Source organism: Heterodontus francisci, unplaced genomic scaffold (assembly GCF_036365525.1).
Source record: "Heterodontus francisci isolate sHetFra1 unplaced genomic scaffold, sHetFra1.hap1 HAP1_SCAFFOLD_438, whole genome shotgun sequence".
Lineage (NCBI taxonomy): Eukaryota > Metazoa > Chordata > Chondrichthyes > Heterodontiformes > Heterodontidae > Heterodontus > Heterodontus francisci.
In genome coordinates, this window is record NW_027140493.1 from 293543 (window position 1) to 310201 (window position 16659).

The following is a 16659-nucleotide window of genomic DNA, read 5'->3' on the forward strand; positions in this document are numbered from 1 at the left end:
GTAGAAGGGAGTTTCTCAAAATGGAGACGTGTGACCAGTGGTGTTCCACAGGGATCCGTGCTGGGACCACTGTTGTTTGTGATATACATTAATGATTTGGAGGAAAGTATAGGTGGACTGATTAGCAAGTTTGCAGACGACACTAAGATTGGTGGAGTAGCAGATAGTGAAGGGGTCTGTCAGAGAATACAGCAGAATATAGATAGATTGGAGAGTTGGGCAGAGAAATGGCAGATGGAGTTCAATCAGGGCAAATGCGAGGTGATGCATTTTGGAAGATCCAATTCAAGAGTAAACTATACAGTAAATGGAAAAGTCCTGGGGAAAATTGATGTTCAGAGAGATTTGGGTGTTCAGGTCCACTGTTCCCTGAAGGTGGCAACGCAGGTAAATAGAGTGGTCAAGAAGGCATACGGCATGCTTTCCTTCATCGGACGGGGCATTGAGTACAAGAGTTGGCAGGTCATGTTACAGTTGTATAGGACTTTGGTTCGGCCACATTTGGAATACTGCGTACAGTTCTGGTCGCCACATTATCAAAAGGATGTGGATGCTTTGGAGAGGGTGCAGAGGAGGTTCACCAGGATGTTGCCTGGTATGGAGGGCGCTAGCTATGAAGAGAGGTTGAGTAGATTAGGATTATTTTCATTAGAAAGACGGAGGTTGAGGGGGGACCTGATTGAGGTGTACAAAATCATGAGAGGTATAGACAGGGTGGATAGCAAGAGGCTTTTTCCCAGAGTGGGGGTTTCAATTACTAGAGGACACGAGTTCAAAGTGAAAGGGGAAAAGTTTAGGGGGGATATGCGTGGAAAGTTCTTTACGCAGAGGGTGGTGGGCACCTGGAACGCATTGCCAGCGGAGGTGGTAGATGCGGGCACGATGGAGTCTTTTAAGATGTATCTAGACAGATACATGAATGGGCAGGAAGAAAAGAGATACAGAACCTTAGAAAATAGGCGACATGATTAGAGAGAGGATCTGGATCGGCGCAGGCTTGGAGGGCCGAAGGGTCTGTTCCTGTGCTGTAATTATCTTTGTTCTTTTGTTTCTTTGTTCTTATTGAATTTTGTTGGAGCTGCACCCATTCAGACAAGTGGAGGCTATTCCAGCACACTCCTGTGTTGTGCCTTGTAGATGATAGACCGGCTTTGGGGAGTCAGAAAATGACTTACTCGCCGCAGGGTACATAACCTCTGACGTGATCTCGTAGCCACACTATTTAGATGTCTACTGTAATTCAGTTTCTGGTCAATCGCAACCCCCAGGATGTTGGGAGTGGGGGATTCAGTGATCGTTATGCCATTGAATGTCAAGGGGAGATGGTTAGATTCTCTCTTCTTGGAGATGGTCATTGCCTGGCACTTGCATGGCACAAAAGTTATTTGCCACCTATCAGCCTAAGCCTGGATATTGTTCAGGTATTGCTGCATTTGTACACGGACTGCTTCAATATCCGAGGTGTCGTGAATGGTGCTGAACGTTGTGCAATCATCAGTGAAAATTCCCACTCTGACCTTACGATTGAACGAAGGTTATTGTTAAATAGCTGAAAATGGTTGTGGCTCGGATACAACCCTCTGGAAATCCTGAAGTGATGTCCTGGATCTGAGATGTTTGCTTTCTGGCATATCTGAGCTACTCTGTGCCTCAGTGGCTGTTGCTTCTCGCGTCTGAAAGGTTGCTGCTGCTGCTGGAATGCAACTACCTCTGGGGCCTGCCTCTTGTGGCGATGCCTCATCACAGCAAAGGGCTGATGGAAAACAGGGGGAATTGTACCTTTTTCTATACTTCTGGCAACGTTGGCTTCCTTTAAAAGGTCACCTACCTGGGCAGAGATTTCTGTTAATTCCTGCTTCAGTAGTATTCCAACATGAGTTCAATGTTATGGCATAGCATTGCCCACACAATTTTTAAGTAAATGTGAGCCATCATGACCATTGGAATAGCATTTGATTTGTCTCCACTTGACCATCGACAACAGCAACTTGTACTGTTTCCCAGTTGTGCCCCCAAACAGTGTGTCCACATGCAGAGTTTCCGCCTCCCCACTCCAATGATACACAACTGCAGAATTGCTCCCTTCCCCGACTTATCGATAAAAAAATACAAAGTTGCTCTATTCCCCGTCCTATCGATAAGCAGATGCAGAATTGCCTCCTGCTCTGCCTTATTGATACACAGATGAAGAGTAGCCTCCTTCTCCACTTTTTTGATATACAGAAAAGAGTAGCCTTCTGCTCCGCTTTATTGATAAGCAGATGCAGATTAGCCTCCTGCTCTGCTTTATTGATAAACAGATGCATAATTGTCTCCTGCTCCACCATTTCGACACACAGATGCAGAAGTGCACCCTCCCCCTTATTGGTAAGATGGTGCAGAGTTGCCACCTGAATACGCCTTAGCAGCGGGCGGCACAGTGGTGCAATGGTTAGCACCGCAGCCTCACAGCTCCAGCGACGCGGGTTTAGTTCTGGGTACTGCCTGTGCGGAGTTTGCAAGTTCCCCCTGTGACCGCGTGGGTTTCTGCCACAGCCGAAGACTTGCAGGTTGATAGGTAAATTGGCCATTATAAATTGCCCCTAGTGTAGGTAGGTAATAGGGAAATGGTGGGGCTGTGGTAAGGAACATGGAGATTAATGACAGATTAGTAATGATGAGTGGTTGGTGCAGCCCCGTTGGGTCAGAGGGTCTGTTTCAGTGCTGTTTCTTTCTCTCTCTCTCTCTCTCACTCTGTATATAAAACGCCTTATCAAGAAACGGACGCAGAGTTGTCCCTTTCCCCCATATTTATACAAAGATACACAGCAGCCCCTTCCCACCGTTTCAATAAATGAAGAGTTCCTCGTTCCTCTCCAAATTGCTAAACGAATGTAGAGCTAACCCCTTCCCCACTTCCACTGCTAAACAGTTGCAGAGTGGCCGATTATCCCTTTATGGATACACAGATGCAGATTTCCAACCTCCCCTCACTTCTGGTGATTTAACTTCGTGGCGGTATCTGAGTTCGCAAGAAGTCTGAAGGACAGCTAGGCGAAAGTTACCAGAACTTTGAGGTCACTGAGGGCTCTCGGCTCAGTGGCTGCAGCATTTCAAAAATGTGGAAGTGGAGGCATGTGAGTGCTGTACGTCGAGCTGAAGATTGGACCCGGCTGGTAGCATTGATGTTGAATTGCATTATAATAAATGCAAAAAGCTACTTTGCATATTTAATGTACGGTTTCCGTTGCAGAGTTGTGGAGGTTCCGCCATAGAGCTTCGCTACCTCCAGGAGAATTGGAATCTGGAATTCTGGTATTGACATCTATGGCGGGCACTATCACTTCAATTCTTCACCATTTCCCCCTACCATTCCACCTCCCCCCCCCCCCCCCCCACACCCCCATAGATCTAGTGGACACTAAATTCAATTCCTATATTTAAGAAGCGGGGAAGTAACTGCCCAGGCACTTATATATAAGTTAGCTTAACATCAGTGACAGGAAAAGTAATGGAACACCTACTAAAGGAGAGAATAGAACACCTAGAAAATAAAATATATAGGAAGGAGCACCCAACATGGGCTTCGAAAGGGACAATCTTGCTTGACCAAACGTACTGAATTATTTAAGCAGTAACACAGACAGTAGACGATGCTAATGCGATAAATGTAATTTATATGGACTTTGGGGGGAAAAATCCCTTCTATAAGTTATCCCATAATAGACTAATCAATTCGGTCAGCGAATGAGGAGTTCGTTGACAAGTGACAGAGTGGATTGCTGGTTCCCTTCAAGACAGAAAGCAAAGAGTCTGTGTAAAAGGTATGGTCCATTGTGCATTATTATTATTACATAATTCACATTTACCAGATGTGATCCAGTGTGCCTTATTATGAAATGCTTCACATTTACTAGATGTGGTCCAGTATGCGTTAATGTCAAATTATTCACATTTACCAGATGTACTTCAGTGTGCATTATTATTAATTGTTTCACATTCACCAGATGTGCTTCAGTGTGCATTATTATTAATTGATTCACATTTACCAGATGTCGTCCAGTATGAAATATTATTAAATACTTCACGTTTCCCAGATGTTGTCTGGTGTGCCTTAATGTTAACTGACACATTTACAAGATGTGTTCCAGTGTGCATCGTTACGAGAAGATTCAGATTTACCAGATGTGGTCCAGTTTGTATTACTGGTACATGATACATATTTACCAGTTGAGATCCAGTGTGCATTAATATTAAATGCTTCACGTTTACCAGTTGAGGTTCAGTATGCCTTATTGTTGAATGATTCGGATTTACTAGATGTGCTTCAGTGTGAATTATTGTTAAATGCTTCACATTTACCAGATGTGGTCCAGTGTGTCTTAATCTTAAATTGTTCGCATTTACCAGATGTGTTTCAGTGCGTATTATTATTAAATGTTTCCCATTTCCCAAATGTTGTCCAGTGTACCTTAATGTTGAATGATTTACGTTTACCAGATGTGCTGCAGTTATGCATTAGTATTAAATGATTCATGTTTACCAGATGTGCTCCAGTGTGCCTGAATGTTAAATGATTCACATTTACCAGATGTGCTTCAGTTATGCATTAGTATTACTTTCTTCAAATTTACCAGATGTGGTCAAGTGTTAATTATTATGAAATGCTTCACATTTTCCAGATGTTGTCCAGTGGCCTTAATGTTAAGTGATTCACGTTTACAAGATATGTTCCAGTGTGCATTATTTTTTACAAGATTCAGATTTACCAGATGTGGTCCGCTTTGTATTACTATTAAATAATGGTCATTTACCATTTGAAATCAAGTGGTCATTAGTGTTAAATGCTTTTCATTTACTGTATGTAGTCCTGTGTGCAATATTATTAAATGATTCATATTTACCAGATGTAGTCCAATGCACCTTAATGTTGAATGATTCACTTTTACCAGATGTTCTGCAGTGTGCATTATTATATGCTTCATATTTACCAGATGTGCTCCAGTGTCTTTAATGCTAAATTGTTCACATTTATCAGATGTGCTTCAATGTGCATTATTATTAAGTATTTCAGATTTATCAGATGTATTCCAGTGCGAATTATTATTAAATATTTCACATTTCCCAGATGTTATCTAGTGTGTCTTAATGTGAAATGAATCACCTTTACAAGATGTGTTCCACTGTGTATAATTGATAAATGTTTCGCATTTACCAGATATGCTCAAGTTTTCATTATTGTTAAAAGATTAAAATTTACCAGATGTGGTCCATTTTGCATTACTATTACATTATACTCATTTAACAGCTGTGAGTCAGTTTGTATTATGACTAAACGTTTCACTTTTACCAGTTGTGGTCCAGTGTGCATTATTGTTGAAGACTTGATACCTATCAGGTATGATCCAATATGCATTATCATTAAAAGTTTCAAATTTGTCACATTAGGCCCGGTGCATCTGGGATGTGGTGACATGGTAGTAACGCCACGGAACTAGTGCTGTAAAGACTTAGTCGAATTTCCTGATGACACATGTTCAAACCCCACCATGTCAGTAGCTGGAATGTGATTTAAGCTCATTAGTAAAATCCAGCAATTAAATGCTCGTCTTAGTCCTGGAGGTGTGAAACTGTCAGTGATTGTTGTAAAAGCCCATCTGATTCAATAATATCCTTTAGGCAAAGAGTCTACTGTCCTTACCTGCTCTGCTGTACATATGAGCACTTAAACTGCCACAGCAAGGCTGCGGGCCAAGTGCAGGAATTTGGGATTAGAATAGTTGGGTGCTGGATGGCCGGCGTGGACACGATGGGCCGAAGGGCCTGTTGCTGTGCTGTATAACTTTATGACTCTATGAGTCGAGACCCAAAGAAATGTGGTTGGCTCTTAACTAACTGGCCTTGCAAGCCATTCAGTTGCCAAGGGCAATTACGGGTGGGCAAAAAATGTTATTCTTGCCAGCGGTGCCCACATCCCCTGAAAGAATTAAAATTACTAAACACCTCACAAGTTCCAGTTTACAATATCATTGAACGCAGTGTGCATCATGTTTGAACAGTTGACGTTTACCAGATGTGGTCCAGTGCGCAATATAATTAAATGGTTCACATTTACCAGATGTGGTCCAGTGTTTATTAGTACTATTGCGTCACATGTACCAGATGTGGTCCAGTGTTTATTATTACTATTGCTTCACATTTACCAGATGTGGTCCAGTGTTTATTATTACTATTGCTTCTCGTTTACCAGATGTGGTCCAGTGTTTGTTATTACCATTGCTTCACATTTACCAGATGTGGGTCCAGAGTACCTTATTATTCAATGTTTCACATTTACCAGATGTGGTCCCGTGTCCATGATTATTAACTGCTTCATTTTTATGAGATGCGATCCAGTGTGCATTAACATTGAACACTCCACATTTACCAGCTGTGGTGCAGCGTGCATTATTAGTTGACACTCACCATTTAGTCGATGTGGTCTAAGTGTCTGTTATTATTAATGGTTCACACTTAACAGATACAATCTGCATGATCACTGAGGCCTTCAGAATTATCTGATGTGGGCCAGTGTGCATTATATTTGAACATTTTACATTTACAAGATGGTGTTCAATGGGCATTATTGTTACATGCTTTGCAGTGACCAGATGTTTTCCCAGTTTTTCACCCTCTGTTCCGAGTTAGCAATATTGGTTCTGTTGTAATTCAGATACTAATGTTTATTCGTTCTATTGGATATGCACTGCAGGCAGCATACCCAATGCAAATGCATTCTGCTGGCTAGGTGGTTTATTGGCCAGTTCCCTCTCTCAAGAGAGTCAGCCTGTTTCCTGCCATCACCTGACAGCCTGGTGTTATGGGACAGAAGAAGGGTATGGATTGCAATCTACACAGCTTGATGCATCTTTCTGCCAATTGCTTGCTATTTATATAGTCCCCCATTCAGTGTAATCAAGTATTTCATTCCATTCTTCAGCTCTTCTCTGAATTTTCTCTGCGTCAACCCATAGATACACGTGTTAGTGCAAGAACTGAGAAGCTGAAGCATGTATCCCGTTTGCTGGTTGATGTATATTGGGTTACTGTGGTATCTGTCTGTATAATTGTAGTTTTTCACCCGCCACCTTAGGAAATGCACAACATATGTCATCCAGAGAAGAATAAAATTACCAGATATAGTAAAGAGCAGGATCATTGACCTCTTCCGGTTCTCACTCTCTGGATCATTTTGGTTATTGATGCTGCTGAGGAGTGCCCTGCGGACTATATTGGACTTTATAATATGTTTGACAGTGAGAGCATTTAACAGAAGGATCAAAAGGATCGGCACTAAAGGTGTTAAAATACTGTCAAACCACTCGGACGCCGCCCATAAGGGCGAAGTGTAATAGGCAGAGGTTTCAATGCAGAAGTATGGAATGTTGTTAATTATAAGTTGGGGTTCATACATGAAATAAAAGGGGATGCTTCTCAGGCAGCCGAGCACACACACAGTCGCTAAAACCTTGTTCGCCGTTCTCTGGGTACAATGCCTTTGTTTGAGATTCGGACAACAAATGGCTACAAAGCGATCAAAGGTGAAAGCAACCGTGAACCAGACGGAGCAGTCCAGTGCTGCAATTTTCGTGACAAGTTTCATGGCACATATGGGAGTGATGAACAAGACATTTATTGGGAAGTAAATATTGTTTATCCGCTTCAATATGACTTCAATGATCACGACCATTAGATCCGCCACTGCCATGGCCACCAAGTAATGAGTGACACATTTGGAGAGACCGCACTTTCCATGGGACAGGATCACAATCGCTAGCAAGTTCACTGCAAGAGAGAGGAAAGATAATTATCATTAGACCATCCCAAGGTCAGTCGCAGTCCCCGACCCTTGGCACTAATTCCTGGTTTGATGTTGCCTTTGTTAATTGTAACTAGTTCTGTGCACAAAACTGCTCTGGAGTTACACTGAGGCAAACTAAAATGAAGAAGTTACCGTAAGTGAACTGAATTGTATGAAAACTGAGTTAAATAAAAGATTGAGGGAATATGTAAGACTGTGGAAAATACTGATAAAGCAACAACAAAGTGAGTTGCTTCAGAAAGAGATTACATGAAGGAGGAACAGAGCAAGACAAGTTTAATATGAGAATCCAGATGGAGAGTACTGCTGTCACTGGGTCTGATTCTTACCCTTCCAATTGCCGCCAAATAATTACCTGCAAAGTCTACTCATTCTGCTCCAGCACCGTTACCACTGGTGTCCCTCAATTATCTATCCTTTTCCCGCTCACAAATCTCATTGACATGCTGCATCATTTTCCAAATTTCCTTGACAACACCAAGCTTTCCATCACTACCACATCTGACAACTCCTGCACCGCCTTAAACTATCACACTGCTTGTCTGATATCCATGATGAACAGCATTTCCTCCAATTAAATATTAGTAAGAGTGAAACAATTGCCTTCTCCCCCATCACATCTCCGTTCCCTAGCCATCAGTTCCAAACCACTCCCTGACAATTGTCTGACATTGAACAAGACTGTTCACAACGTCAATGTTATAACTGATGAGGAGCAACCACATATCTGCACCATCACTATTTAAACCTCTCTCCATTGCCCAACTCGGCTGTTGCTGCTGAATCTTTCCTCAGTCTTTCCCTCAACTCATCTGCTGCTGCTGAAACCCTCATCCATTCCATCGTTACCGCCAGACTTGACTATTCCAATACACTCCTGACTGGCCTCCCACATTCATTCTTCTGTCAACTTGAAGTCATTCAAAACTCTGCTGCTGATGGCTTTATTCACACTAAGTCCCGCTTCCCTATCACCCTTGTGCTCACTGACCTATATTGGCTGCCTGCCAAACAACGCCTCTATTGTAAAATTCTCAGCCTTGTTTTAAATTCCCTCGATTGCCTCGCACCTCCTTAACTCTTTAGCTTCCACCAGCTCGAAAATCTTTCCAGATCTCTAGTCTCCTCTAATCCTGGCCGCTTGTTCATCGTTGATATTAATTGCTCCACAATTAGCGACCGTGCATTCACTGCCTGGGTTCTGATTTCTGAAATTCCCTTCGAAATCTATTCACCTCTCTAACTCGCTTTGCTCCTTTATGATATTTCTTAAAGAATGCCGTTATATCCTTACGTGGCTCGGAGTCACATTTGTTTTCTTTCTAATGCTCCTGTGAAGGTCCGAGGAAAGTTTTATTCCTTCAAAGGCGCTATAGTAACAAAACGTGCTGCAGCTGCCTGGACATTGATGTGGACCAAAGATAAACAAGATGTAAAATGGAATGTGGAGCGAAGGTAAGAGACTGCAATACGATTAATAATGAATTCAAAGGGGGGAACAAAACGGAAAACGAAGCAACGAAATCACACTTACCAGCCCTACTCTCCTATCCTCTTTACTCTTTAATTTATCCACCTTACCAATCTAATCTTTCACGGTCAACCAATACTGATAACCACCCTGTACTTTCAGGCAACTCTGAAATGGAGAGAAAGACAGTGGAGGGAGAATCAGGACAAAATATATCCCTCGGAGATCTAGGGAATTTGTGGTGTGTCTGGTGGGTTGCAGAGAGATTAATCTTGAATGGAGCTAGAGAATCAAATAACGGGAAAACCAGCCAAAGGGAAAGGTTCAATCAAGTAACAATTTTACAAAATCCCAGTTCATATACATGTCTTTATCCATTTCTGCCACCAGCTAAATGCATTTCCCATAATCCGTTTTGTTGCTTCTCTCTCTCTCTCTCTCTGTCTCTCTCTGTCGCTCTCTCTCTATTCTAGCTTCAATTGATGCCGCCCTTTTTCCGCCAGCTCTGTTGGAAGTTGAGATTTCAAATACAACGACGGGGATTATCCCTACCATTTATTTCCCAAGCACTGGGGAAATCTTGAATTGGCGTGTATTAAACCTACATTGTCCATCACCCATGAATTCCATTGATGTGATTTTCGGCCTGCTTCATTTAGATTTCAATTTTCATGTGTAGTATTTACATTTAACAAAAACCCATCTGTTTCAGTTTGACCAAATAATCACATGCAAAGCCTTGCCCTGTGGTATTTCTCCTACATTTAGCGATCAATGGAGACGCCATTTGTTCTGCATCCAAACATAGTTTTAAAAGACTATTAGTTATCCTAGATAACTGTCACATTTCTCTGCCATCTCATCAAGTTTAAATAGTCAAGTTACTGTTTGTAAGCCAAACAATAACTGTGCATAGAACGCTACTTCATAACTAATTGATTTCCTACAGAGGTGACTTTTGAACAGCACCCTCACCAGCAGAGAGCCTACGAGGCAATCACTGGCCCTGATAACTTCTCTCAGATCTCAGGCAGAGTGAAAGTTACTGGTAAAAGGTTAACGGCCTGAAGTATTACCTCTGTTTCCCTCGCTGCATAAGCTGCCAGACGTGGTGAGTATTGCCATTCTTTCTGGCTTTATTTCATCATTGATGTTGAGCATGTAGTCTAATTCAACAATAGAAAATACATTTTTTCAATTAATGAATGATCAGGACCCTTTTCAATACCAGCAGTACAGAGCTACCTTTCTCTGGAACCCTGATTCTTGTGAAGTGCTCAGAGACAACGGTCTGGACTAAACTGGTTAATCTTCAGGTGAAAATGCTTTGCTTCTCTTTCGGTATTAACTTGATATTTCTGGCAATACAAAAATATAAAAGTTGAAACGTCAACGGAAACAAAGGTGCAATTTCTCACGGGATGGCTGATGGCAGCTGTTGCCAGCGTCTATGGGAAATATGGATTTTAGAATTAGAATTAGAACATTACAGCGCAGTACATGCCCTTCGGCCCTCGATGTTGCGCAGACCTGTGAAACCATCTGACCAACACTATTCCATTTTCATCCATATGTCTATCCAATGACCACTTAAATGCCCTTAAAGTTGGCGAATCTACTACTGCTGCAGGCAGGGCGTTCCACGCCCTTACTACTCTCTGAGTAAAGAAACTACCTCTCACATCTGCCCTATATCTATCACCCCTCAACTTGAAGCTATGTCCCCTCGTGTTTGCCATCACCCTCCGAGGAAAAAGACGCTCACTATCCACCCTATCTAACCCTCTGATTATCTTATATGTCTCTATTAAGTCACATCTCCTCCTCCTTCTCTCCAACGAAAACAACCTCAAGTCCCTCAGCCTTTCCTCGTAAGACCTCCCCTCCATACCAGGCAACATCCTAGTCAATCTCCTCTGCACCCTTTCCGTAGCTTCCACATCCTTCCGATAATGCGGTGACCAGAACTGCACGCAATACTCCAGGTGCGGTCTCACCAGAGTTTTGTACAGCTGCAGCATGACCTCGTGGCTCCGAAACCCGACCCCCCTGCTAATAAAAGCTAACACACCATATGCCTTCTTAACAGCCCTATTAACCTGGTTAGCAACCTTCAGGGATTTATGCACCTGGACACCAAGATCTCTCTGTTCATCTACACTACCAAGAATCTTCCCATTAGCCCAGTACTCTGCATTCCTGTTACTCCTTCCAAAGTGAATCACCTCACACTTTTCCGCATTAAACTCCATTTGCCATCTCTCAGTCCAGCTCTGCACCTATCTATGTCCCTCTGTACCCTACAACATCCTTCGGCACTGTCCACAACTCCACCGACCTTAGTGTCATCTGCAAATATACTAACCCACCCTTCTACACCCTCTTCCAGGTCATTTATAAAAATGACAAACAGCAGTGGCCCCAAAACAGATCCTTGCGGTACACCACTAGTAACTAAACTCCAGGATGAACATTTGCCATCAACCACCACCCTCTGTCTTCTTTCAGCTAGCCAATTTCTGATCCAAAGCTCTAAATCACCTTCAACCCCATACTTCCGTATTTTCTGCAATAGCCTACCGTGGGGAACCTTATCAAACGCCTTACTGAAATCCATATACACCACATCCACTGCTTTACCCTCATCCACCTGTTTGGTCACCTTCTCGAAAAACTCAATAAGGTTTGTGAGGCACGACCTACCCGTCACAAAACCGTGCTGACTATCTCTAATGAACTTATTCTTTTCAAGATGATTATAAATCCTGTCTCTTATAACCTTTTCCAACATTTTACCCACAACCGAAGTAAGGCTCACAGGTCTATAATTACCAGGGCTGTCTCTACTCCCCTTCTTGAACAAGGGGACAACATTTGCTTTCCTCCAGTCTTCTGGCACTATTCCTGTCGAAAATGACGACATAAAGATCAAGGACAAAGGCTCTGCAATCTCCTCCCTTGCTTCCCAGAGAATCCTAGGGTAAATCCCATCTGGCCCAGGGGACTTATCTATTTTCACACTTTCCAAAATTGCTAACACCTCCTCCTTGTGAACCTCAATCTCATCTCGCCTCGTAGCTTGAATCTCAGTATTCTCAACAACATTTTCTTTCTCTACTGTAAATACTGACGCAAAATATTCATTTAACACTTCCCCTATCTCCTCTGATTCCACACACAACTTCCCACTACTATCCTTGATTGGCCCTAATCTAACTCTAGTCATTCTTTTATTCCTGATATACCTATAGAAAGCATTAGGGTTTTCCCTGATCCGATCCACCAATGACTTCTCGTGTCCTCTCCTTGCTCTTCTTAGCTCTCCCTTTAGATCCTTCCTGGCTAGCTTGTAGCTCTCAAGCGCCCAAACTGAGCCTTCACGTCTCATCCTAACATAAGCCTTCTTCTTCCTCTTGACAAGCGCTTCAACTTCTTTAGTAAACCACGGCTCCCTCGCACGACAACTTCCTCCCTGCCTCACAGGTACATACTTATCAAGGACACACAGTAGCTGCTCCTTGAATAAGCTCCACATTTCGATTGTTCACATCCCCTGCAGTTTCCTTCCCCATCCTACGCATCCTAAATCTTGCCTAATCGCATCATAATTTCCTTTCACCAGTTATAATTCTTGTCCTGCGGTATATACCTGTCCCTGCCCATCGCTAAGGTAAACCGAACCGAATTGTGATCACTATCACCAAAGTGCTAACCTACATCTAAATCTAACACCTGGCCGGGTTCATTTCCCAGTACCAAATCCAATGTGGCATCGCTCCTGGTTGGCCTGTCTACATACTGTGTCAGAAAACCCTCCTGCACACACTGGACAAAATTCATGTATTTCTCCCGGATACAGTCACCATTATTTCAGCGGTTGAAGTTTCAAAAAAGTTGATAATTTTAATTAAGAAATCGTATTAAGCAGACAACTAACAACACTAAAAATATTGATACAATGGAATAGGCGATTATATCACAGACGTCAAAACATGTCACATAGTTTGCATATTCTCTGAACTCTTTGTTTTCTTTCCATATGTCTTTCTGAAACACTCTCCATCTCTTTCCTATGTCCAAATTAATTAATACTGATATGTTACAATAGAGGACAAGGAACAAGAACAGAAACAGTTGCAGTGCTTTATACTTTCACCAGTTTTGTTGCCTTACCCATTATACCAACGGCTGCAAGAACAGGGTAGTAGATGCGTTCAAATTCAAAGATGAATGGAAAGTCCATGTTCCATGTCATAGAAGGATGTCTGTGAGACTCTGAATGAAAATTGTCAGTTCAGTCAAATGAGACTCTACTTATACCAGTGAGCGACAGCCACTGGGACACTTAGCTGAAGTGCACCACATTAGTTACATTCAGTTAAACAAACAAAATTAATCATCTATTCTCCCCAATGCTCCATGATGCAACTCAACCTATTTTCAGGGCAATTTCAAAACACTTTAAAATTGCTTTGGAATATCTTCAAAAACAAGAGGTCCCCTGCACGCTGCGATGGAGATGCATAAACATTCTCATTGAACAAACATCCGGACATTGGTTACATGCACTTTGATAGTCATTTTCAAAAATCTCTACTCAGAACTGTGTACTGTGTGAATGGCCCTCAAGTATTTGTAATTGGGAGCTGAAATTATTGAATGCAATTGATGATTTGAGCTTCCAGGAGAAGAGAGCAGGGAAGTATTTAAGAGGAAAATAGATAATCACATTTCTATGAAAGTACTTCAGTTAAAATGGTGTTTGCGGATGACACAAAGGTCGGTGGAGTTGTGGATAATGTTGAGGATTGTCAGAGGATACAACAGGATATAGATCGGTTGGAGACTTGGGTGGAGAAATGGCTGATGGAGTTTAATCCGGACAAATGTGAGGTAATGCATTTTGGAAGGTCTAATGCAGGTGGGAGGTATAAAGTAATTGGCAGAACCCTTAGGAGTAGTGACAGGCAGAGAGAGCTGGACGTACAGGTCCGCAGGTCACTGTAAGTGGCAACGCATGTGGATAAGGTAGTCAAGAAGGCATATGGCATGCTTGCCTTCATCGGTCGGGACATAGAGTATAAAAAGTGGCAAGTCATGTTGCAGCTGTACAGAACCATAGTTAGGCCACACTTAGAATTTTGCATGTAATTCTGGTCGCCACACTACCAGTAGGACGTGGAGGCTTTGGAGAGGGTACAGAGCAGGTTTACCAGGATAATAAAAGCAAAATACTGCGCATGCTGGAAATCTGTAATAAAAACAAGAAATGCTGGAACCACTTCAGCAGGTCTGGCAGCATCTGTGAAAAGAGAAGTAGAGTTAACGTTTCGGGTCAGTAAGCCTTCATCGGAACCCATGATGAAGGGTCACTGACCCGAAACGTTAACTCTGCATCTCTTTTCACAGATGCTGCCAGACCTGCTGAGTGGTTCCAGGTTTACCAGGATGTTACCTGTTCTGGAGGGCATTAGCTATGAGGAGAGGTTGGAAAAACTCGGATTGTTTTCACTGGAACGACGGAGTTGGAGGGCGACATGATGGAGGTTTACAAAGTTATGAGCGGTATGGACAGAGTGGATAGTCAGAAGCTTTTTCCCAGGGTGGAAGAGTCAGGTACTAGGGAACATAGGTTTAAGGTGCAAGGGGCAAAGTTTAGAGGAGATATGCGAGGCAAGTTTTTTACACAGAGGGTGGTGAGTGCCTGGAACTTGCTGCCAGCGAAGGTGGTGGAAGCAGATACGATAGCAAAGTTTATGAGACGTCTTGACAAATACATGAATAGGAAGGGAACAGAGGGATATGGGCCCCAGAAGTGCAGAAGGTGTTAGTTTAGGCAGGCATCAAGATCGGCGCAGGCTTGGAGGGCCGAATGGCCTTTTCCTGTGCTGTACTGTTGTTTGTTGTGAATGAGTGAAGAGATTTCCACAGATGAACTTTTTTTTAAAGAATGCTCATTTGAATGTTTTGATTTTCTGTGTAAAATTTAACCTTTACTGGATGTCACATGCCTTAAGCTAAATAAACAACAAGAAACTTGATGACTAAAGGAGTTGTACACAGAGAAATGACATGTGAAGATTTATGGTGGTCAGGAAGTATTCACTTTCTGTTGGGCTGTGGATGTTTTTCCAAGTCAGTTGCAGATCAGCCTGCCGAGAGAGAGGATGCCATCTGATCTGTACTCCAGTTCACTGAGAAACCCTGAGAATCCAGTGGGATAACAGAAACTCCTGATGTTGTATTTCCTCTGGAAGGCATTATAAATTAATCTTCCACATCGCCTGAAGGTAAAGGCTGCGAAAGATCACAGTGACAGACGTGGGACACTAGAAAATCGGACAACTGCTATTATTTCACATCCTCTCCTATTCCTTCGACAATTAACAAGTATTTGGCCAAAGTATTTTTGTTGCCTTTATTGGAAAGAGAGCTCTGCAGAGAGAACGTCTTTATTTTTTTCTTTAACCGGTGTGTGTGTTGTGATATTATTAGAAAGGAATTTTCATATTTCAATCACTGTGTTAATGCGCTTCATCTTGACTGACTAAGTCGTGTTTTATAACAAATTAATAATTTTGTTGTTTATTTAAGAAATCTGGTTGGTGGATTTTATTCTTAAATAAAATAAGATTATCTAATTGGTTGTATCGGTAACTGGATAAACATTGAAATACATTTTGTGACCCGTGGAGGAGTGGAACTAGAGAAAGACAATGAACTCGTCCAGCCTCAGTCGTAAGAACATGGTGGAGAAAACAATGGAAGAATATGTTGGTGACGTGAGACAAAGAGAGATGTGATGAGGCTCACGTGTGGCGTGCTCATTAGCGTGGACTAAATGGGCTGAACGACCTGTTTCCGTGCTGTAAATTGTAAGTAACCTCGCGTCAACGTTTGCACAGCTTATGACCAGTCCATGTTCCCTTTTTTCAAAAGGGTTTATCTGTCGAAAATCATAATCACAGAAGATGGGATGAAGGATATTTAAGAGTTGTCAAATTGCGAAAAAAATTTCTGACCTGTGAATCGGGAGAAACATACCGAGTAAAGTTCTTAGTTAAACCTGAAGTATTATCGATATCATTCCCATCCCACTAAACCCTCTAAAAGCTACCAATGTGGAATCAGTCAGTGGGTCGGCTGTCATTGTCCATCTCTGTTCATCCCTCCAAAATGTCCTCGCAATTGTTAACAAGATTCTATTCATCTACACGTTGATTTTGCATCATTGCATCGACATCAAGGCCTTGACTAAAATCTTGGCACATGTGCAATGATTCATTTCCCCTTAACATGAACTGGCTATACCTACTTGCTATCTGTCCCACCGAGAATGCCATCGTGG

The 16659-nt window shown here is 42.3% G+C and overlaps 1 protein-coding gene across 1 annotated transcript; it reads right to left on the reverse strand.

Annotated features, from left to right (window-relative positions):
- Nucleotides 1-6904: 6904 nt before the first annotated feature.
- LOC137360017 (probable G-protein coupled receptor 139) lies at nucleotides 6905-13554 on the reverse strand. Its single transcript, XM_068025596.1, has 3 exons — nucleotides 13485-13554; nucleotides 10388-10477; nucleotides 6905-7803 (listed from the first exon to the last, which is right to left on the reverse strand). The coding sequence occupies exons 1-3, from the start codon at nucleotides 13552-13554 to the stop codon at nucleotides 6905-6907; spliced, it is 1059 nt and encodes a 352-aa protein (XP_067881697.1).
- Between the last annotated feature and the right edge of the window lie 3105 nt (nucleotides 13555-16659).

What these genes read in the sequence shown, in the direction of transcription:
- LOC137360017 (XM_068025596.1), bottom strand. Translation starts at nt 13,554, where the DNA reads ATGGACTTTCCATTCATCTTTGAATTTGAACGCATCTACTACCCTGTT. An exon ending in TGCAGCCGTTGGTATAATGG is followed by an intron (nt 10,478 to 13,484) that starts GTAAGGCAACAA and finishes TTGTTGAATTAG; the next exon opens with ACTACATGCTCAACATCAAT. An exon ending in ATGCAGCGAGGGAAACAGAG is followed by an intron (nt 7,804 to 10,387) that starts GTAATACTTCAG and finishes TCTCTCTTGCAG; the next exon opens with TGAACTTGCTAGCGATTGTG.